At 40.9% G+C, this 22,032-nt stretch overlaps 1 protein-coding gene across 1 annotated transcript in view; it reads left to right on the top strand.

The window, feature by feature from the left end:
- The first annotated feature begins 4,392 nt into the window (after positions 1–4,392).
- The window catches only part of sec24b (SEC24 homolog B, COPII coat complex component), a 29,374-nt gene continuing 11,734 nt past the window's right edge, over positions 4,393–22,032 (top strand). The window contains exons 1-12 of the mRNA XM_085416983.1: positions 4,393–4,691; positions 6,275–6,940; positions 7,323–7,484; positions 10,057–10,191; positions 15,108–15,191; positions 17,508–17,671; positions 18,173–18,357; positions 18,645–18,747; positions 21,005–21,131; positions 21,236–21,345; positions 21,551–21,663; positions 21,776–21,894. Of these exons, the coding sequence (XP_085273109.1) occupies positions 4,598–4,691; positions 6,275–6,940; positions 7,323–7,484; positions 10,057–10,191; positions 15,108–15,191; positions 17,508–17,671; positions 18,173–18,357; positions 18,645–18,747; positions 21,005–21,131; positions 21,236–21,345; positions 21,551–21,663; positions 21,776–21,894 (2,062 nt within the window). The 5' untranslated portion in view covers positions 4,393–4,597. The remainder of the gene's footprint in view (positions 4,692–6,274; positions 6,941–7,322; positions 7,485–10,056; positions 10,192–15,107; positions 15,192–17,507; positions 17,672–18,172; positions 18,358–18,644; positions 18,748–21,004; positions 21,132–21,235; positions 21,346–21,550; positions 21,664–21,775; positions 21,895–22,032) is intronic.

The following is a 22,032-nucleotide window of genomic DNA, read 5'->3' as shown; positions in this document are numbered from 1 at the left end:
CTGTGACATATATTTTGTCTCTTGTGTTTTCAAGCTGTTTAACAAACAGATCCATCATTATTTAGTGCTCTATGTATAGCCAAGATATGCATGCATTACTAGGATCCATGCACGTTTGCTTTCCAAACTCTGCAAACTCTGGCTAGTGTAGCTTACTGAGACTGCAGGTGTTGTTTAAAGAAACCACAAGCAGTAGTGCATCTGTTTGCCTCATGGCAGAATGTCCCTTTAACATATGTAATAATAGATGCATGTCAAAAACAGCGCCAAAGTATGCAGTTACATAATAGGTTTAGCAGGTCATAGCATGAAAGTTACAGCAACAGAAGCAGTAAATGAAAGCAGTAACTAAAATAAAGCTTTTAAGAAAACGTGATGTGACAGACACGAAGGAGTGGGGTACCTGCCTGTTCTGGTAGGCTAGTCAAGCTGCACAGGGCTGGGCTGTGAGGACATGTCTCATTAAAGGAGGCTGGGCCCAATTGATGCTTGGGGAATGTTTTGTTTTCTAACAATTTGGTCAGAGACATGCAAATTAATAGCCAGATGGAGGAGGCATTCTTCACCCTGTTCCTACTCAGACAAAGGAGCAGATATCGATTCTACTGGGTATATGCCTGTATGTGGACCTGTTCAACTCTCCTCTCTATAAAGGCCCAGTATCTCAAGACTGGAACAGGATGTATCTACACTCTCAAGACTGTGCAAGGAGACATAGCATGTGTGGTTACACTATCATTCCTTTCCAAAAATAAACTAAAACCATCAGCAGGATATGCAGAAACATCCACTACAGTATAAATTTCTCTCCAAAACCCCAAGCTGGAGATGATCTGAGACTATGCTTTTGTGCTGTGTAATACTAATATCTACCAGAAGGTGGTCAGGCATGTAAGAGCATGTTCTTATAATGCTATTCTGCAAAAGAAAGTCTGTTGAAGAAATGCTGAGAAACAAAGAAATTTCAAACAAGTTGACATCCAAAACATCTCAACACATCCCCTGGTGGTGAATGTGTTCAATTCTACAGTGGGAAATGAAAAAAAGTGTCTTTAATTAAGAGTCTAACTTTCAAGGTCAAAGTGTGAAGACATTTTTTAAAAGATATACAGGGGTAGTGTTGACAGACATTAAGGAAGAAGATAAGACAGTATAAAGAGATGAGAACAGTTTGGTTGCAGGTGTTGACGTGTTTCTCAAAGGGGAAGAGGAAGGACGGTCTGTGTATTCAACCTCACCTCTGGTGCCGGTGCCCATCTCTCAATTTTAAATGCATGTAGACATTGAGGGTTCTCGGGAGGGGCCGTGCTGACACCTGCTGCTCTCTGGCAGCAAGCACCATGCCCTCCCGTGTTTTAAATGCACTTTAGAACAACACGCAGCAACACTGTGCATGAGCGGGAGGTATGGGGTCTTCACACACCCCCGTTCTCTGTTAGCCATCGGGGCGGAGGGGCTGGAAGGAGGTGCTGGCTGTCCGTTTGGGGTCTGGGATGCGGAGCCTCCCTGCTGCTGCGGAGCCGGGGGCAGTCTGCTTGCCTCAACCCCCGGGGAAAGGGTAACATCTCCTGAGTCTAGGTGCGGTTTCCCTCTGGGGGCGAGGGTACCTGGACCTGGGGTATAGAGTATGTTTGGGGGGGGGGGTGTGATTGTGCGTGTACAGTGTCCATTTGTGTCTGTCTTTACGTTGGGTAAGTGCTGAGTATTTGTATATGCGTGCATGAGGGTGGGAATGCACGTTTGTGTCTATATTGTCAGGTCAGGTCTTAGACTCCACCTCTCTGGGAACATTTCAGGCCCTCCAAAGTGTGGAGGCCTATCTCTCCTCACCATACTCCCTGCCGGTGGTTGATGCCCTCAGGTGTCGGTGCGTTGGTAGTTTTTTTTTATGTAAATGTAAGGGGCTGGGCGCTCAGGTATGTATCGGCTCACTCCCAGTGGCTGCTTGGCGGGGCCTGGCGCCCGTGGCTCGGTCGGTGTACACACGGGTGTTCACTATTAGACACAAACCACACCTTTCTTGGCTGCTACCTCAAATCACATTGTGCGCTGTCGGTCCTGCGTGCTGCACAACAACATTCAGTATTTACTTTTATTTACACTTAGCTAGATTAATGCAATGGTGTTGTGTTTATTATGCGGCTCTCTCTCTCTCTTTTTTTTTTTGCTTGTTCTCTCTCTTTTTTTTTCTCAACAGGTGATCCGGGAGATTTTCTTTCTGTTTAAGTGCCCTTTCTCACTGTCCCCCTTCCCCTTTATTTTTCTGTTCTTTCATCTTTTTCCCCTCCCTTTTCTATCCCCCAGCCATGTCTCTCTTGTCTGTAACAGCTGAAAAAAATAATTAATTAATTAATTAATAATAACAACAAAGGTCGATCGAACGGACCAATACGGCAAAGCCGTGATGATCCACTTGGCAAAGTAAATCCGTTAGGTGTCTTTGTTGGTGTAGCAGCACGAGGTGAGAATAAAGTAAATACTCTTCACAGTTTAAAAGACAACGCCACCCTGGGAATTTCACCCAGATAATACTGGAAGTAACACTAATCACCAAGAAGGCAGTTAGGTTTGTTATACTCAGTATAGAGACGAGGTTCAATGATAAAACACACACTCACACTAATAAACTAAGAAAGGCAGGTGTGTACACTCAAAGGATCCCACCACCAAGGCACCCATAGTCTCCTCCACGTCGACACTCCGCATCTGAATAAAAGAAACAAAGAAAATTTTAATATATTACAACAAAACTAATATTCACACGCTGGGGATAGCCCAACTGCAGGAACACACTGGTGATCCGCATCTAGAAAAAGGGCCTCCCACCAGTGGCGTAACAAAAACCCAAACTACAAATCAAACAACGGAAAAAAGAACAAACATACAGCCTAAATAAAACTTTAAAATATGGGGCAGACGGAATTGGTATTGCTCCAACTTGCCGTCTGCCCGACTATAAGTTAATCTTCTAATCAATATGCACGCCAGCCGACTCGCGTAGCATATGGCCGTTGTCCACGCCGAAGTCCACTTTAAAGGCTGGCAGCAGTAGGAAAAGAAACCTCGCAACAGGAACAGACAGTAAAAGCAAAGCAGCAGCACTTCACTTAGCGTAGCTTTGCATAAAACTAAGGCCCACACTTCCTGCAAAGCATAATATGTATAAAAGAACAATAAAAGACAACAACAAAATTGAATTACCGAGTAAACCGAGTAAACCGCGTCATGAAACATGAGCAGAGTGGCTCATAGGAGGCTTCTACAGCTACGACCTAAAAACAACATCTGTTTACCACCAAGTAAGGTAAATTACACACTACAATGAGTAAACACCTACCAGCCGCGATGGAGGCTTCAGAAGGGTAACCCGCAAATGATCTCTGCAACCTGTCATGAAATCAATATCCTTAGTATCCTTATTTTCCTATTATATTGTTTTATGTACTTTAATAATGAAGGCTTGTAGAGCAAGGCCACTTTTGACTCACAAACTAAGTGCTCAGCCAGACTGAAAAACAGGGAGTTTTAGTGCACAGGCATATTAATAGATAAGACACAGAAAAGAGGAACTTTGCCATATAAGCAATGTTTGAGAAATAACACCATATAAGACATATATGGAGCTAAAAATGTTAGAGCTCTTGCAACTGGCGTTTGGGCTGTGCAGGGGTCTCTCTCTTCCGGAAGATGATTGAATAAAAAGAAATATAAATGTTTTAACACACTATGAGTCGGTTTTCTCTGTTCTATCACGGGGACAAAAGAATCGGGGTTAATAAACCCCAAGGGAAGTCAGCCAGGTGACCAAAAAGGAGATCACAGGTAAGCGATCCAGGACTGCTCAAATGGCCACTATTTACTAGCGCCCCCCTAATGCGCCAGGCCGAAAGTGGGTTGAACTGAGGAATAACATTCATCCTGCCACAATGGCATCAGACAACAGTTATGATGGCTGAAGAACCAAGTGGGACAGGCGCAACCCCCCCCCCAACAAAAACAAAAAACAAAGGGGAGGAGAAAGTACACTAGCAGAGAATAGGGAGATACTGCAGCAGCAAGACATTTTTTTTTTTACAGATATACAGGGGTAGTGTTGACAGACGTTAAGGAAGAGAAAAACACAGAATATAGAGATGAGACCAGTCTGGTTGCAGGTGTTAACATGTTTCAGGTATTTATTTGTAAATAACTGTTGAAGGTGTATGTGAGATTACTAACATGTGTGGAGGTATCCATCAAAAAGAGAAGGAACAGCAGTCGGAAAATAGCTGTTTATACAGAAATTAAAGCATGTGTACTTTATTTGCCAAGATACTTGTAGAACAAAAGTGCACATTATAGAAAACGAAACATGCAAAATGCAACTCCACCAGAGGGAGCGAGAGGACAACATCCTGGAGGCTGCTAAGCTCCTCAACATCCCGACTGGAGGCTTCAGCTTTCAGCCGAACGGACCTGGCCAGGCTGCCCGGGTCTCTTCTGAGCAGTAGCAGCCTCTGAATCGCTTCTCTCGGGGAAGGCTGGGTCCGAGAAAGTGACGCTCATGTATATTCGGTCAGCTGTGTGTTCGCGGGCATAAGGACGGGAAGACCCAGCGATGTCTGCGCCCGGTTTCACTAACCTGAACAGCTCCGTCAGCTACAGCCAGAACTCTGCAGCGAACGGCGGAGCAGCGCCACCCTATCAGAATGGTTCGTTAGCATGCTAACACCCCATTGGCGGGCTATTTGTCGGTCCTTCGCTTTGCTTTTTGCATTTTATACACTGGAACTGTCATTTACTGTCAGTCGCGATGCTGGCATTAGCTGTAAATTATGGGCATGAATTATTAAAAGACTGACGATTTTAGCTGAAGCTAAGCACTTGCTAAAGGTAGCTAACTTAAAAGCTAACGTGGGTATTGAAAACGGATGGTAACGGTAGCTAACTGTTAGCATGAAAATAGCTGTTTGACAGATTGCGCACCACCTCTCCATAGCCTCTTGTTTTTATTAAATCTCCAATAGCTAACGACTTAATAGAAGTTGCGTTAAAACAATTTACTTTCTATTAATAGAAGGCTGCTTATTTCAACTGAGAGCTAGCCTTTCAAGGAAGGCTGCTCAAGCGTGTTTACAGTAAATGATAACCTGTGATCAGATTTTCATATTTAACATATATTCGTGCACGTGTATTAAGCTTCACAAGAATATCTAAACACATGTGAACAAACTAATTTGTGGAGGGTAAAGTAGGAAAGACAATCGTCTCTAATAAATGGTTCAGTTTTCAGGACAGAGCTTCGCAAAAATATTTATCTCAAAAGAGAAGGAATACAACCAACTAATTTCCTTCTTAAGTAAACAAATAAGAGGGGATAAAATCTTAAAATCAGGCTGCAGTTTGGCTCAAAATAAAGCGTGTTTTGTACTTTGTGGTCCATTATTTCTAATTTGTCGTATGTATGAAGTAGACATTAGCCAATATTCATTTTGCATATTGGAAAAGTGTGTGTGTATGTCGTAGGCTTTATACTGCATTTTTAAATAGAGATAATAGAGCTTAATTCTATTTTTGCATGTGTATTTATGTATTAAAGATGGTGGGGACAATGGGCGTGTTCTTAGAGATCATTTCTATTTTTTTTAATTAATTAATTTATTTTTTTACATTTTAGTCGTCTTTAAAGTTGAATGTTCAAAAATGTGTGATAATGCATTCATTCTGTAGCTAAATATGAATGTGAGGTGCGGTTCTGGAAGCTGTCTTTCTTTCTAGAGCCCACACTTTAATTTGTTAAATTACTACAGAGGGAGATAATTCAGTAGTTTTGTGTTTCTGAGATATTCCCTATATTCGTTCAAACTGTGATTGTGGAAGTTCAGGGGTTTGGTGCCCCAAACCTTTTTAGCCATTGAAAACAAATGTCAGAGAGAAGTTAGAATCCTCGTGGTCTTGTAGTTGACTCTTCTGCCTTGTCTTTGAAATGCCAACTTTCTGGGAGGCTTAGATCTAAAATGGTGTTTTGTGACATTAAAACCACACAATCCTGTTCTAGTTGGCCCTTCAAAATAAAAGTATGATTCTGAGTCAGATGTCAATATTTTAAAAAGCGCTGCCTGGTGAGCAAATTGGAAATGTTTCACTCGGCAAGAAGAACTCTAAAACTTAAAAACTTAAATAGAGTTGTTCTTGTTTCTGTTTATTTTTACTCTGTAATTGGAGTGTAATAGTGAGAGTCGACATTTATGCTTATTAACCATGTGCTTTGCTATCCTGCCCCGCCTCCTTCCAGGTCCGGTACAGAGCTACCCTTCCATGTATCCAATTACAGGCTACTATGGAGCTCCAGCTCAACAGCAACAGAGCTACTCCACCATCCCGTCCCAAGCTACCCCAGTTTCCAGCAAAGCACCCATCACGAACAGTGCCCACAGTGCTAACTACTACCAGAACAACCATCCACAGCAGCTGCAACAGCACCACCTCCCTCAGCATCATGTAGCACCTTACAGTGCTCCACTGAGCTCTGCCCCTCCTTCTCAGCCATATGCCACACATCCTTCTTCAGCACCTCCACCGTCAAATGCCCAGTACAACCTACAGCCATTCCAGCAGCAGCAGCATCCACCCTACACCACTCCGGCATCCTACTATGGACCACAGTCATACCATGCTTCTCCAGCACAGCAGTCTCAGCAGCAGCAACAACAACCCAGTTTGGTCCCAATGGCGGCGAGTGGGCCTGGAGGTCCTCTCTACCCCATTGTTTCATACCCGTCTGCTCCAGGAAGCAGCCAGTATGGCACTCTGAGTTCCTCCCAGAGCACCACCCAGATGGGCGCACCTTTACATCAGTACGGTGCTGAGCCTCCAGCCTCCTCAGCATCAGGGCATTCTGGGTATGGCATGGCTCCTCCCAGCCAAGTGGCACCAACAGTGAATGGTCAAGGAAGCACAGGTACCCAGTGAAGTCACATTTTAATGCTGCTAGACTCTGCAATTGTGAATTCTCTGAAAATGCAGGTGGAGTTTTATAGGCTAAGAAAATCTGGTGGATGTTGGCGGAAAATGCTTTGTTTTGTTTTTTTTGTCAGTGTTTGGTGGGCAAATTAAATTTTTTCTGCAAAATTTTTTCTGCTTAGTTTTTTTTGTTGCTGTAAGTTTCCAAAATAAAGCATATTTTGACTGTTTGTGCATTGTATGCATTTTTATGTTTAAAGAAGGAAATAAATTAACATGTTTGCATTTTTGAACCCAAAGCTATCCCTCAGTATCCTTAGAAAGCACTGTCCTTGTGCTGTTTCAGTGGCTGTTTGTGTTTTTTTTTTTTTTCACTGCAGCCCAAAACGCAGTCCATTCCCACTACAGCCAAACCAATCAGGCTTCTCTGAGCTACAACTCCTATGGTGGGGTCACTCAAAGCAGTGGTGGTGCTGAGGCAGACAGACCACCCTCAGGAACCCCTTCCGCTTCAGTCCATTCCTCACCGGGCCACCGTCAAGGTAAGAATGAGAGTAAATCTTCATTATGTATTGTAAACATGAAGATTTTTATGTTTGTGTACCATATTTTTCGCACTATAAGGCGCACTTAAAATCCTTTAATTTTCTCAAAAATCGACAGTGTGCCTTATAATCTGGTGTGCCTTATGTATGAAAACAGACCAGCTCATCGACAGTGCGCCTTATGTTCCGAAAAATATGTTATGTGTGGAAGCTGAAAACTGAAAATCTGTGCCTGTGCAGATAACCTGCCAAAAAATAAGATGAAAGCGTTTTGTAGTTTGAAAGTCTGCATGAAATCAGTTTCCTGTTTATTTTTTCGCTGCTCGGAGAAGTACCACACTGTGTACCTTACATTAAAACTGTGTTCTTTAAAATGTTTTGGGGTTTTTTTTATGATTGGAGACCTATTTTCTCCACCTGCTGCATTCGACGTTTGAACAACATTCTTATCTTGGTTTTTTCTGTACTATAGTGACTGTTTTTGTGTCTTCTGATGCAGCTTGTTTAGACGCACACTGCACGTGAATGGGTTACAGCTGCACTTTGGGAATATAGCACACATAATTAGCTGCAAACACACACACGCTTTCCGATGTGCAGGTGTGGGTCTGTATACAAATTTGGGGGTTTCAGGTTTGCTTTTAGCAACGTGCTGCTGGTTTATTTTTCCTGTGAATGTTTTTCACTCTTAACTTTAGTGGCTGGTCAGGATAATTAGACTCTTTCCTGTAATGTTGATTTGGGTTGCAAAAATTTGACTCTTACTTCGACAGAATAAATTGATATAATTTTGATCCAAACACTTTTTCAACTGAGCCATGTTTAAAGATTTACAATGCATTTAGACCAAATACACAGCATTTCAAAGAGTTGCTTTCTAGAGTGAATATAGTCAATGGAGACATGTTTTATTTTTGGTTTTCAATCAGTTAACTGGTATTAAAACAAGTACATATTTTTGATTGCACGCTTTTGTGGTCAGTTACAACCTCTGGCAAAATTACGGCATCATCTTACCTGCTTGAGATTTTAAAATGAAAGCACACAGTTAGACCATGGAATACATTAAGGCAAAGGAAATGCTCTCCAGTTGTCGATGGATTCTATGAGAACATTGTAGCGGAAAGGCTTTAGCAATACAGCAAGCATCAAGCTAACTTTTGACGAAGGTTCAGTTGTTTTTAATTGGCTTGAATGTGCCTTTACCCCTGCAAGTTTACTTTCTGCCCTGAACTGTGACGCCTAGTTGCGTTTTTTTTTAGTTTTAAATTTCTAGGGACTCGTTAATTTCAAAGTAGACATTCTTCCACTGAAGGAACTTTGGGCAAGCACAATGTGGTGTGAACCTTTACTGGAAGTTTCCCCTAATCATCAGCCCTTTCTCTCTGCTTCCAGTGCAGTGTAGGTGAACTCAAGATCCACAGAGAGACTTGAGCTGTTGTCACACATGAACCAAGGACAGTGTCAGGTGAAACAATTGAAGATGAAGGATGGGGGTGACCAGTCGACTAGACGTTTAAAAGACCTTTCCTTGATCATATCAGAAATATTATTCTGTTAAACAAATTATTCCTATTTTATTAAAGTACAGCATCAGACGGTAACCTGATAGTTCAAAAGGTTAATATGAGTAAATGAACGAGGTGAAAGGTAAACACTTGGTCTAAAACAGATGGTACTTAATGGAAAAATGAGCGTTTCTGCTAACTAATCAAACATTGCATTTGTGCGGTATTATACACCTCACAACCAGTCACACATTTTAACAACATTAAGTTTGATCATCAGTGAATGAATTTAACAGTTTCATATTGCTTTTAATTACACACACACACACACACACACACACACACACACACACACACACACACACACACACACACACACACACACACACACACACACACAGAGTGTTTTGATGGCTTAGTGTTTCGTTTCAGAAAATAGTCAAAAACTGCACTCAGTTTTGACTATTTTCTGCCTTTTAGACTATTCAGACTTCTGTAATTTGGACATTGTCCAAGGTTGACCTTTCTTTCCTGCTGCTGCATGCAGCAACAGATGCATTTCTCACTATTGGGAACTGTGAATTCACCAGACAGTTCCCTGCTCTATTCCTGGATGGTCAGTCAAATATGTCCAACTGCGTAGTAGTTTCACTTATGTCTGTCTCTAATGCATCAAAACTGTTTACATTATCTAACCAAAACCCTAAAAAACTCCCCTGAAAACAGTTCGATGAGGCCATAATATTGGATGCTGGTTCCTCCGGTGGAGAAAGGCTAAATGTATATGTTAAATTCCATCTAAACAAAATTCCTTCTTTGACTTTCACCTTTGTAATCATTGGCTTTAAATTTTTATCATCCTGACCTATTTTCCTGTGTGTAGTATTAATTGTTTTTCCTGACAAAATATGCGGCCAGCCATCAGCAACTCTGTTCTTTGCTTAAACCCGTATCACATGACTGGAAGCCAGCCGCCTGATTACCACAGCCCTGTCTGATGACATGCATCTCATCCTGACAGTTCTCTTATGTACCTTTCCCACTCCACCCCCTTCCAACAGGCATGCAGTATGGATATGTTGCTAATAGTGGCGCTAGCTCTTCCTCTGCCAACACCTCAGGCCCAGCAGCAGCAGCCCCCTCATCATCCAGCTCTGATGATGACGATGAGGAGGAGGAGGAGGATGAGGAAGCAGGTCTGCTCTAGCTTTTACCTCCCCCATAACCTTTTTGCTACTACCTTATCCACTCCTTATTTTTTTAGTAATCTTAAACCTAAAGTGTACACGTCTCTTTAGACACCTCTACTGTCCCGCCTATCCGGTGTCACTTCTGATAACCGCCATTTTCCTCTTCCCTGTCTGGCTACCATCTGTCACGTCTACTCTACCTGCCAACGCTTGTAATCAGTTCACTGCTCATCATCAGCACCATCTCCTTTCTAATAGGCTAATCATATTTCTCCCTGTTGGTCCTTGTCACCAGCCTTGCAGAGTTCACCCGCTGCGCGCAACATTTCCCCCCCTCGCATTCATCAGTCCTCTTTCAAAATATTGATTTCATCTCCTCAGTGTGTGTGCACACTGTTCTGTTCTTCCATCACTGAAAGCTAACATGAAATTTTTTTCCCTCAGAAAGGTGGCAGGTAAGTAGTGCTCGTTGTCATATACAGGACGACGTCCTCTTTGCCTGCTGTCTAGCTCTGAGCAGCGCTCTTGCTGTCTCTCAGTAATGTTCAGGGTGTGATCGTCCAGCTGTAGTGGACCCTCCACTTATCAGCAGTTATCCATGCTGATGGAAAAAAAAATCAATATTTTGTGTTTTTCTTTCCACTCTGTTCACGGCTCTTGATAGTAAACTGGATAGCCTCGGGAATGAGTTTGAATTAGATGTGGTCATGAGTCCTAGATGTAAGATGAGCACTTATGACATAAAAATGTATTGAGAGGAAATATTAATATAATCGAATATCTTTGGGTTTAAAAATTGGAAAAAGGTATGAAGGTTTTAAATAATCTAAGTGAATTTAAATATATTTTCTAACATAAATGTCAAGAGTTTTCTTTCATTCTCTAGTAAAGGGAAAGCATTAAGATGTAGGGGGGATTGGTTTATGTACTGCATGTTTTAGATTTGTTTTTGTATTTAATTCAGGTGAGTTTTGGGACTTTTAAATCATTTAGAAGCAAATAAGTAAAAAAAATGATTCCAGTGTACTTTGTTCATGCAAGGGGGTCTGTTACGAAGTAACTTTTCAGTATTGCTGATGAACAGAAATGTGTTTCATGCGTGAGTAGATTAAACGTCATTATAGGTTTATTTAAAAAAAAATTTTTTTTATCACATGCCTGGTAATTTTGTTTTGTTTTGCAGGGGGAAGTTTTTACAAGGAGAAAAAAGATTGGTTTATTACGGAGAAGTTAGCTGTTTGTACACTGTTTGATTTTTTTGACAAGTTTATTTGTCCATGGGGCTACTGATTGACCCTCACGCTTGAATCTTGAATCTCACTGTACTAAAAAACCTTGCATCGTATTAAAAAGGCTAAAATGCTTGGTGTAACTTTTTTTTGAAATAAATTATTTTACATTTAATAATTTAAATGTCAGGTCAGCATGATACTGATTGTTGTCATGCACCTGTGTGATGTCTCTCTCAGATGTTCTGCTTTAAAGATCCTCTGAGACGTGTGTCATCAGCCAGAGGTTAACAGATGTTTAAATATAACCACTCCCCTGCCGATAGGTCCCGCTGTCTATGCATGCGTTTGCTGACTCTCCTGCTTCTCACAAGAGAGCATTGTTAGCACTGCTACAACTCATTAGCGCACTGCCTAATAAAATGAGGAGCTTGGTTTAGCTTTCTGTTTATCCCTCGTGCTCTCATCAATTCCCCACAGTGTTGCTGTCTTACAGGTTGTCTGTTGCAGCAAAATAGCACTTGTTGATTCAAGGAAGCCACGCTTACCAGAATCATGATATTGAAAATAACAAAATGGGTTCAGAGTCACAAGTAAAGCAGAAAACAACCAGTGCATTTTAGACTTTTGTAGGACAAAGCTTGCAAGTTATTAGTTGAAAAATAGTTTAAATACATTTTAAAATGAACATTATAAGCAAACCTGATTAAACTAATTTATAACACAAATCTAACAGCAGACGTATGTTATCAGGATGAATCAATTCATCACCTGTCACATTTTGATAATACTGCCATCACCTACTATCAACAACAGCAGTCGCCAACCAAAATAACCGACTATAACACCAGCAGCAACAACCAGCCTCGCAGCTAATGGCAACCACAGCCAACAGCAACACTAATATTTCTAATAGCAGTAGTAGTTCTGAATTTTAATCTTGGATTGCCTCATATTTATTTAGTTACAGCTGTTTTATTTCAGATTTGTGTATGGCCATTCATTTTTGTTATCTGTATACACACGACAAGTTTTTCTTATTGATTATATGCCAAAATGTTTTGATCAATTTATCTTTATTTTGTAACTGTTCACATAACAAAAGTTATCCACGACTAGAGTTTAAGGCGTTACTCAGTTGGCTGTTTGTTTGTTCACTAATTAAGTCTGTCTGGAGTCAGGGACGGCGTTTTGGTTTCTTTGGTTTGTGTTGCTGTGTCATCTCTGTTGTTGTCATGGTCTTACTGCTGAGTGTGAATCAAGTATTCAAATACATGCAAGGTTTGTCCTGGTTTGAAATAGGCCTTAGTCGGCTCAGTAACCATTAAGTTACACATGTACGGGTGCAGTAATAGAATATAAATGTATGTGGAGTCCAAACTGGGCTCATATTAAAACTTTTAAGATCAACTGCAAATCAACACTGGCTACAATGAGCTCTATATAGTCTTGGTAGTATCCATTTTCTTGAAGGAGGAGGAGAAGGCTTGGCTCTCCTGGTGTCCTCGTCATCCCTAGTGCTTAATCCAGTAGTCTGCTGGTCCGATTTAGTCTGAGATAATTGGATCTTGCCCTGTCCAATGAGCTCTGTCCCTGAGGCCTGTCACATCTTGGTTTGCTGCTGTTGATCCCTCCTTTTGGCACACATGGATTAGTGGATCCATTCAAATATTACTGCCCATGTAATCCTTTGGGAAAACCTATTCATTACATGACATGCAAGGAATAAACAGACAAAAACGAAAAGATCCTTTTGCTTGCTGTTGTTTTTTTTATTAAGATTATTTTGTGGATATTTTACCTCATAGGCACTGAAGCAAATTAGAAAAGCGATATGATGGAGTTGGATAACATGCAACCAATGTTGGATTTGAACCGGGAGTGTTGCAGTGCACTAAATGAGTCCACACGCTATTTTGACTGCAGCATTAATTCTTGAAAGGTTATGGCAGCTTGCTGAGGGATTTGAAAAATAATTTTAAAAGCCTTCATGCTTTTTTTTTTTTTTTTTAAATAACGTAACGTGAAGCTTTCGAGTTAGAGGAGGGTAAGGCTGGCAGCTATGTCCATGAGCGGTGGATAGAGACGAAAAGAATGACATCATAAACACAAGAAATGAGTTTCCCTAGATTGGGTGAGAAGCTCGGTCATTTGGGTGGAGCTCAGAGTTGAGCCGTGACACGAGCCAGCCGAGGTGGCTCGGACCTCTGAGGAAAAATGTGTCCTGGACACTTCCTAGGTGGGGTGATTTGGGCATGCCTAGTGTTTGATCACTGAAACAGTTAAACTGAAAATGATGATGGCAGTAGTAGTAGTAGTCAAAGGAGCTTGCAAAGAAAAGCGTCTGGACTTCTTTAAGTTGCTTGAAGACGTTTCACCTCTCATCCGAGAAGCTTCTTCAGTTCTAAGGTCAAATGGTGGAGAGTCCCAGATATAAACCTAGTGGGTCCCTCTGTGGGGGGTTTCTCCCACTAGGTTTATATCTGGGACTCTCCACCATTTGACCTTAGAACTGAAGAAGCTTCTCGGATGAGAGGTGAAACGTCTTCAAGCAACTTAAAGAAGTCCAGACGCTTTTCTTTGCAAGCTCCTTTGACTACGATGACCTGGATGACTGAGAACCTTCACAGACGTAGTAGTAGTAGTAGTAGTAGTGATTTTTTTTTTCAGATACTTTGACATAGTCACAAAGTGCTTTAAGAGAACACAGATTAGTTTATGACAAAAAGTAGTCAGTCACAAGATAACATTTTAAAAAGGGCATAAAACTAAATGAGTACTGTACTACAAAATAAATAAAATGGGCAGTAATAAAATGAAAAGTTTAGAAAAGATATAGAAATTGTAAAAAGGAATAAAAACTTGGTTACTAGGGGGAAAAAAGCAAGTTCAGAGTTTTGATGATGGTGATAAACTTGTTCCAGGTGTTAAATATAAATGACTCGGCTATTAATTTAATGCATTTCTTTAGTTTTGCTGGCTGAACAGAGGAATCTGAGGCATGTGTTGTCTAACCCGCCTGTTTGTGAGGACACTGGGAGCCTTTTTGTCAGAAAGCTAAATTCAGATGGTAGATGTTAATATAAAAGTTCTCCAAAAAAGAATTTATTTAATTTTGGTTTTTAGATTACAAAAAAGATAAGGCTTGACTAATCCACATCTGGTAAACCACCTTTCTCTGATCAGGGCACCACCCTGTAGCTTCCAGTGGTTTGTCCTCACTAATGGCCTGTAGCTAACTGGTTTTATTGAACATGCTGAAAATGTCTTTCATTCTGTGCCCATCGCACACACTCATATCTTCTTTCCCCCCCCTCAGTTCTCTACACATGTCCTGTCCTCAGACGTCCCCACACAGCAACTTGCATATACTCAAAACTTAAGTGCTTCCTTTTTATGTTTTCTTTCCATCTTTCAGTCTGCCTCTTCTCTTTCGTTTTCTTTCTGTGAGGCCAAAGGGAGTCCATGCACGACCAAACCAGAAAATCTGCTTTTATTCACTTTAATGTTGTCTTTCATTTTTATCCCAACACTCTGTCCTTCCTCCCCGTTTCACTTCATTTGTCTTTAGATTTTTTTTATTGTGCCATTATTTATTTGAACAGAGTAATATTTGCAAGCTGTCTTTTCCTTCATAATAACAGTTTTTAATGCCTTTTGAGTTTCATTTTTTCCCCTCTCTGCCTCTCGCAGGCGGTGACACATCCTCTTCTTCTACTGGCAGTGCCTCTCCGGTGCCCAACAGCTACGATTCCCTCGAAGGTGGCAGCTATCCAGGTACGTGTTCATCACAGACAGACTGCACCTCATGCACCTGAGCAACTCTCAGTAAAATCACAGCTTTGTCTAAACTGTAAATCAACTTTTCTTTGACAATATGTACAGTGCACAATATTTTTATAACTTGGCATTTGCATAAAATGAAATCTGTTATAAAACCTTAATCAATTGTTAAAGCTGAATTTTAGGGTCTTAGGTCAGTGCTGGAAAACAGATGTGAGAATGACCGGATGAAAATATTCTTGAATATAAAGAAAGTAGAGCAGGGCGATATGGCCAAAAATATTTATCACGATATATATTTGAAAATTTGCGATAACGATATAACCGACGATATAATTGATGCGAGACAAAATACAACTCCACAACATTACTAGCGCAAAAAGACAACCTTCCATTTATTTTCACTTAAACAAGAAGCTGGTTTTTATGTACATTAAAGCTTTATAAAAATGTAACAGTGCAAATGCAAATTCCTTGCTGAAAGTTTAACCAAAAGGCATTTCCAGTAGAAATGGGCTGACATATCCTGAGCATAACCATGTATAATATCCACTGAAGTTAAAAAGAGGTGCTTTGCAACATTAAACTGCAGTGTGCAGTACGCATTTTTCGGACCATAAGGTGCACGGGATTATAACGCACATTAAGCGAAACAAAGCAGTCAGATAAATCAAACTTTATTAAACTCATTCTTCTTGCTTCCTCCACTTCTGTACCATTGATTCATTAATGTTGAATTCTCTGGCAGCTGCTCTATTCCCATGTTGTTGCAGTATATTAATGACTAACCTCGTATTGTGGATGGATTATCTCAGTTGTTCTCCTGACTGAAGTTTGGTCCGTTTACAGCATCCTGCCATGCGATTGCATTTGTCTCTAACCATGAAGAACCTTAACGTTAACTTTTATAAGTGGAAAAGTGTTAGTGTTCGTCCTCCAGCTTCACTGTTTATGTTATGCTAATATAGCTGTGTCGCTAGCGATCACGTAGCACATCATTATATACCAGCTAGCCCAACTTCAGTAACCCTACAAACGTCACTGCTGTTTAGTTTCCTGTCTTCATTTATGTTGGAAGTGATAGCAGAGCTGTACGTTTGATTTTTTTCAGAAATCTCTCAGTCAGAACATGCAATATCATGCTTAGGTAACTAGCAAAACTAGCGAGCTAACTTCCGCTAGCTTCCTGCTAACTTCTAACTCCGTTAAATGTAATAAATTTTGTTTTAATGGATGCCTGGAAGTTAAATTTTATAGTTACACCTGGTAAAGCAGCAATGCTGATCGTTTTATTAAAGATGAAAGAATTTAGACAGTTTTTAACGCTCAGTGATGCTGCAGTGTTGTTTGACCTGAAGAATTAAGGAGTTTAGGACCCAGATTACTCCCAGATTTAAGAGCATCTTAGTCCGACAAATACGACAATAACGACGGCCGCTTGCATGTTCTGCAAAAAAATGTGCTTTGTTGTGTATCTGACGGACAAACACCAAACCAGTTCCACATCACGGAAGTTGCACCATTTTTACAAACCAATTCTGGTTCATCTGTTTCACTCAACAATCGGCCATGTGCGTATGAAAACAAAGGCACTGCGCATGCGCGTTTTACTCCCATTCTATCGCGATATTTCATTTTCCTATTGTTGCCTAACATTATACCGGTATTACCGTGAACGGTATAATATGGCCCAGCCCTAAAAGAAAGTGCTGCCTCCTAAGCAGGGACTCTTAGAGGATAAAATAATTCTCCGTGAACTGAATTTAGATCCTTTTCCTTATCCCTGAGGAAGGTTCCTGCAGTGTTAACACAGCTATATTTGCTGACAGCTGATGTGGCAAAAAAGACTTGGGTCTTCTGTTATCTAGTGACAACTTTTCACAGCAGAGAGAGGAAAAACGGGCTTTAAGACAATCCACATATTCCCTTTGATGCGACCCAGCTTTTCTAAGCAGAAGACAGCAGTGTCATTCACAACGCTTTAAATGTGATTGTTGTTAGTTTGTTACTGGTACAGTGTTCCTGATGTTTATACTACCGTCTCATCTCTTATGGCTCTTTATTCATCTAATCTGATAACAATATTGTGTAGTTTGACCAAAGCTAATGGAGACAGCAAAGGGGACTGCAAATGCTACTTGAAAAGGCTTTTTTTTTGTTGTTTAGGGATAATTTGGCACTTATTCTAACTTATTCTAAAATCAACATTAACACAGTGATCTTATTTTTCTGGTCATGTTAAAACACCTTAAAAATGTTCTGTCTTCTTAACATCACACTACTGTACTCCTGCACTGTCTCTCTTTCCAGAATCCATGCCACCATCCAGCAATGTGACCAACCAGGCTCAGCCCTACGGTAGTTACGGTTACCCTGGCATGCAGTCAGGTTATCGGCAGGGACCGGCGTCCCACACTGACGCCTCCCCCTCCGACGACCTGTATGGCCAGTCAAACTACCAGCAGTACTCACAGGTGAGCCTGCAACAGAAATGTTGATTAATATTTTGCACATCTATGGATTGTTTGAAAGTTTTTTTCAGGCTATTTTCTCAGATTTTATATTAAATTGTCTAATTTTTCGTGTGTAAAAAGTTTGGATAAAGGCAAACCCAACCTGCGTTTGATACCCATCACTTAGAGCGACTGTCTGTTGCCCCCACTAGATTTTAAGTAAGCATATGTAGGCTTTTAAATTTCACCTATGCTTTGACCAATTCTGGTGATAGGCTCTAGTTTTATGAGCTGGCTTATAACAGAGTCAGAGACCTGTTCAGGATTCTGACCCTGGACTTTGCCAGACTTCTAGACTTGATCATAATCCACAACTGACTGACTGGTCAGACTTAATAAATAAATGTTTAAGGTGTCACTACACAGACATTATTTTATAAAATAGCCCACCTGATGAATTTTGGCTGTAAGCTGAGCTGTTTGTTTGTTCGCGGTGTGGAAACCATCCGTCCCTCTCTGCAGCCCTTCCCTAGTCTCTCTGAGCTGTCCGCAGCCCTCGGCGGGCTGAGTGGTGTGCCAGAGCTGGAGGTCGAGGCCCTGAGGCCAATCAACCTGCTGCAGGAGAGAAACTTGCTGCCCCCCAGACCTTTGGAAGCTCCAGAACCCAACCTCAGCCCCGACCTTAAGAAAGTCAACTGCAGTCCACAGTAAGTCTGGTGTAGGGAAATTTTGAGTGGCAGCTGAGTCCTTAAATTTAGCCATTTACTTTCAGTGTATCACAGAAACTTTAGAGTAGTAAAATAAATAAATTCTTAAAATAGTACAACAGTAGTATACAATTACGGGTTGTTGTTTTTTTTTTTTTCAACTTCTAAGCTCATGGTTTTTGTTTTCTTACTGCATTATTTCAACCTTTTTTCATTTCGTATATTTTTATCTGTGAGTATATTTTGTCATTCGTTTGTCTTTTTTTTCTTCTTTTTTTTAAAATCAGGACATTCAGGTGTACTCTGACCAGCATTCCCCAGACCCAGGCTTTACTCAACAAAGCCAGACTCCCTCTGGGCCTCCTCCTCCACCCCTTCAGAGATCTACAGGTACATCAAAATTCCCCTCAAAGAACATTTTTCTCAGATTTTGGTATTATGGAGTTAAGATGTCGGCAAATGTTTAGTTCTGTTTTTAAGCAGTGTGTGGTCTTTTTTTTCTTTCCATTGCCTTCTCAAGCACTGCATGAAGCTGTTCTGCTATTTATTTATTGAACATACAAAAGCTTTGTTTAGGGCACAAACGCTGCTGTACCTTTTAGCAGACAATAGTTTGAGTTTCTTCATCAAGAGTCATTTTATTCTGATACTTTTTTGTTAAAGCAAACAGATGTGATCAATTCATTCTGTGAAATGCAAAATATGTTGTGCAGAGCAGGGTGTTTTTTCCCTGACAGAGGTATTTCACATTAGTCGACACAGTTTTACATTAAAGAAAGGTGGAACATAGTGTTTAAATACTATCTGGGTCCTTTGTAGCTGTCTTTTTCCACTCGTGACCAGTCAGCAGGAGGAGCAGAATGACAACGATGAAGAGGTGCAGGAAAGATAAGGGAGGGTATTTATAGAGCTGTGAGGTGAAGACGTGTCAGTAGATGTGAAGTGACAAACAATAGGAAAGTGCTTGAAAGACAGGCTGGCACTGACTTCCTGGACTAACGGTTAAATAACTGAATGTTTGACAGAGCGTCAGTTGTTGGCTCGTCGTTTTTGTGAGTGTGTATTTCAAAAGGATATCTCAGAATTGCCCAGGCTGTGTTGCTTTTACAGTAGATGACTGCAGAGGTGTGGATCCTGTGGACGTGTGAAACAGACATTCATGCTCCTCTGCAGTTTCTGCCTACAGCTTTAATTTTGGCAACTCTGATAGTTTAAGGATATGTTATGAAAATGTATTTTTGGAATCATATGCTACACCTACACAGTATTTCCTGATTTTGAATGTAATTTGGTGTTTCCTCTGAGTCAGTCAAGTCTACAGTGTCTCAGTAAACAGCTGTGAGCTGTTTGGTGTAGTCTGGAGTGAGCCTGCAGTTTGGTGTCAGATACGTCAGAGCATCCTGACTGTCAACGGATAGTTTTAAAGAATTTTTCTTCTTGGAGGTGGTTTAGTGAGGCTTTATGATGCATTTAAATCTTCAGCTTGTGACATTGTTTGTGGTCTCTGAGGAGACTCTGTATTACATCGAGGTCCTCCCTTCTTATGCAGCCCAAATATGGGTGTATGCCCCATCATGAGGAACTTCATGTCCCTCGTCTTCTCTGATCTCCCAAGGATACTGTGGTATCGTCTAGTTTAATAGTCTAACCAACTAGTAGAAATTGTTCTTTCCCCAAAGGCTGTCTGCGCTCTGACATTAACATTCATTGCCTGTTTTGAAAAGCACCACCTAGACGAAGTGGGAGAAGCGGGGATGGTTTGGGCATCTCTTCTTAGACTGATGTCTCTTTGCATGGATCCAGATATGAGAAGAAAGAAAGGGAGGATGTATTTGATCATGATGGAAAATGGCACAAGAAAAATGAAGCTACATTTAAATTTTTTGCACTACAGCAGCAGCATTGGCACCCATTTACTCGAATACCCAGAGAGGTGGAAATTCTTAGTTTTTGCTTAACCTTACAGCTGAACCAGCAAACAGAGGTGATTAAGATATTTTGGTTTCACTACTGAGGCGTTTTTCTCGACATCTGTGTTTACTTCGCCTGTGAAAGTAACACATTACTGTTGCGATCCAACCAAAGTGTGAAATTACAAGTTTTCAAAATCTTTTCTATCAGTGTCATGTTTTATTTAATTACTGCAGCTCAACTCAACTGTTTATCAACATAGATGTCAATTATTTTATAGTTATGTTAGCATTTGATCTGATAATAATTTTTAGCTGTTTTTAGTAAATTGCAGAGAAAGAAAGTAGTCCCAAAACCTCCGTTGTGGCCTTCAGGTGTACCCGAGGATAAACAGACTTTGTTCTAAGGAAAAGGTGGAGAAATTTTGGGTGACTCTGGTGCTTCAGCGGAAGTCATGACACCAAAAAAAAGAGGAGAAAAGAACTGCAGTTTTGTTTTGTTTTTTTTTCCAACCACACTCACAGAAAAGGAAACAAAGTGCTATTCAGCCATCTGCTGAGATATAAATAGAAGATTGTTTTGAAAGGGTCATGGGATGGAGAAAGAAAGTGGAGGCCAAAAAATTGAGGCATGACAGATGAAAAGTTCATAAACATGTCTTTTGTATTTTTTATTTTTTTATTGGAAGTTAGTCCATCTTTCTCTAAGCCTTTTTCCCCCGTTTGCCTCTCTGCAGCAGTTACCGGTGATCACATCAAACACGATCGTGCGCTGTCGCTCCTGCCGCACCTACATCAATCCGTTCGTCACCTTTCTGGACCAGCGCAGGTGGAAGTGCAACCTGTGTTACCGGGTCAATGATGGTACAAGTCCAGTCAAGCTATTTATATATTGTCCCTGCAATTTCTTTACTGCTGAATCATGTTTTGCAGCCTTAATGTTTTATGCCATTTTAATTCTTGTTCAGTACCAGATGAGTTCATGTACAATCCAGTCACAAGGTCATACGGTGAACCACACAAGAGGCCAGAGGTCCAGAATTCCACTGTGGAGTTCATCGCCTCCTCAGACTACATGGTAAACACGCCTCTTATTCATATTACACGTACTTTGCTTCTCTGTCCACTAGAGGGCAGTGTTGTGTTTAGTAAACAGAGGGGAAAAAAAGAAGGCTCATGCATAAGAAGTGACACCTGCAAAGGTCATATAAAAACTTATTATTATTATTATTATTTTTTTTTTCAAACCTTCAGGGATCTTTGATGTTTTTGTTCCTTTTCAGTTGCGACCTCCTCAGCCGGCGGCCTACCTGTTTGTACTCGACGTGTCTCACAATGCTGTGGAAGCAGGATACCTGAAGTACTTCTGTGAATCACTTCTTGGGAACTTGGATAAGTGAGTCCTGATGTTGCTGCTTCATGAGTTTGTCAGTTAGCTATTTAATCAAGCTGATTATTAGCGTCTGTCACAGGCAGAAACCAGGCTGACACAATGTTTCCTGCTGCAGGTTGCCTGGGGACTCGCGTACCAGAGTGGGCTTCCTCACCTTTGATAGCACCATCCACTTTTACAATCTCCAGGAGGGGCTGTCCCAGCCACAGATGCTGGTGGTGTCAGACATCGATGGTAAATATAAGTTACTTCAAAATGACACATGAGAGCTGTGGCAGTGACCCACGATCAAAAGTTGTTGCCACACAGTTAAGACCAGAGGTGGTGGTCTATTAGAGTGACTAATGACCCTTTCTAGTGTATTTGATAGAA

This window comes from Rhamphochromis longiceps, linkage group LG2, assembly GCF_057381845.1.
Source record: "Rhamphochromis longiceps isolate RC_006_pf linkage group LG2, R_longiceps_female_GT1.1, whole genome shotgun sequence".
Lineage (NCBI taxonomy): Eukaryota > Metazoa > Chordata > Actinopteri > Cichliformes > Cichlidae > Rhamphochromis > Rhamphochromis longiceps.
Note: the sequence above shows the minus strand (reverse complement) of the source record. Positions and strands in the feature narration are given on the sequence as shown.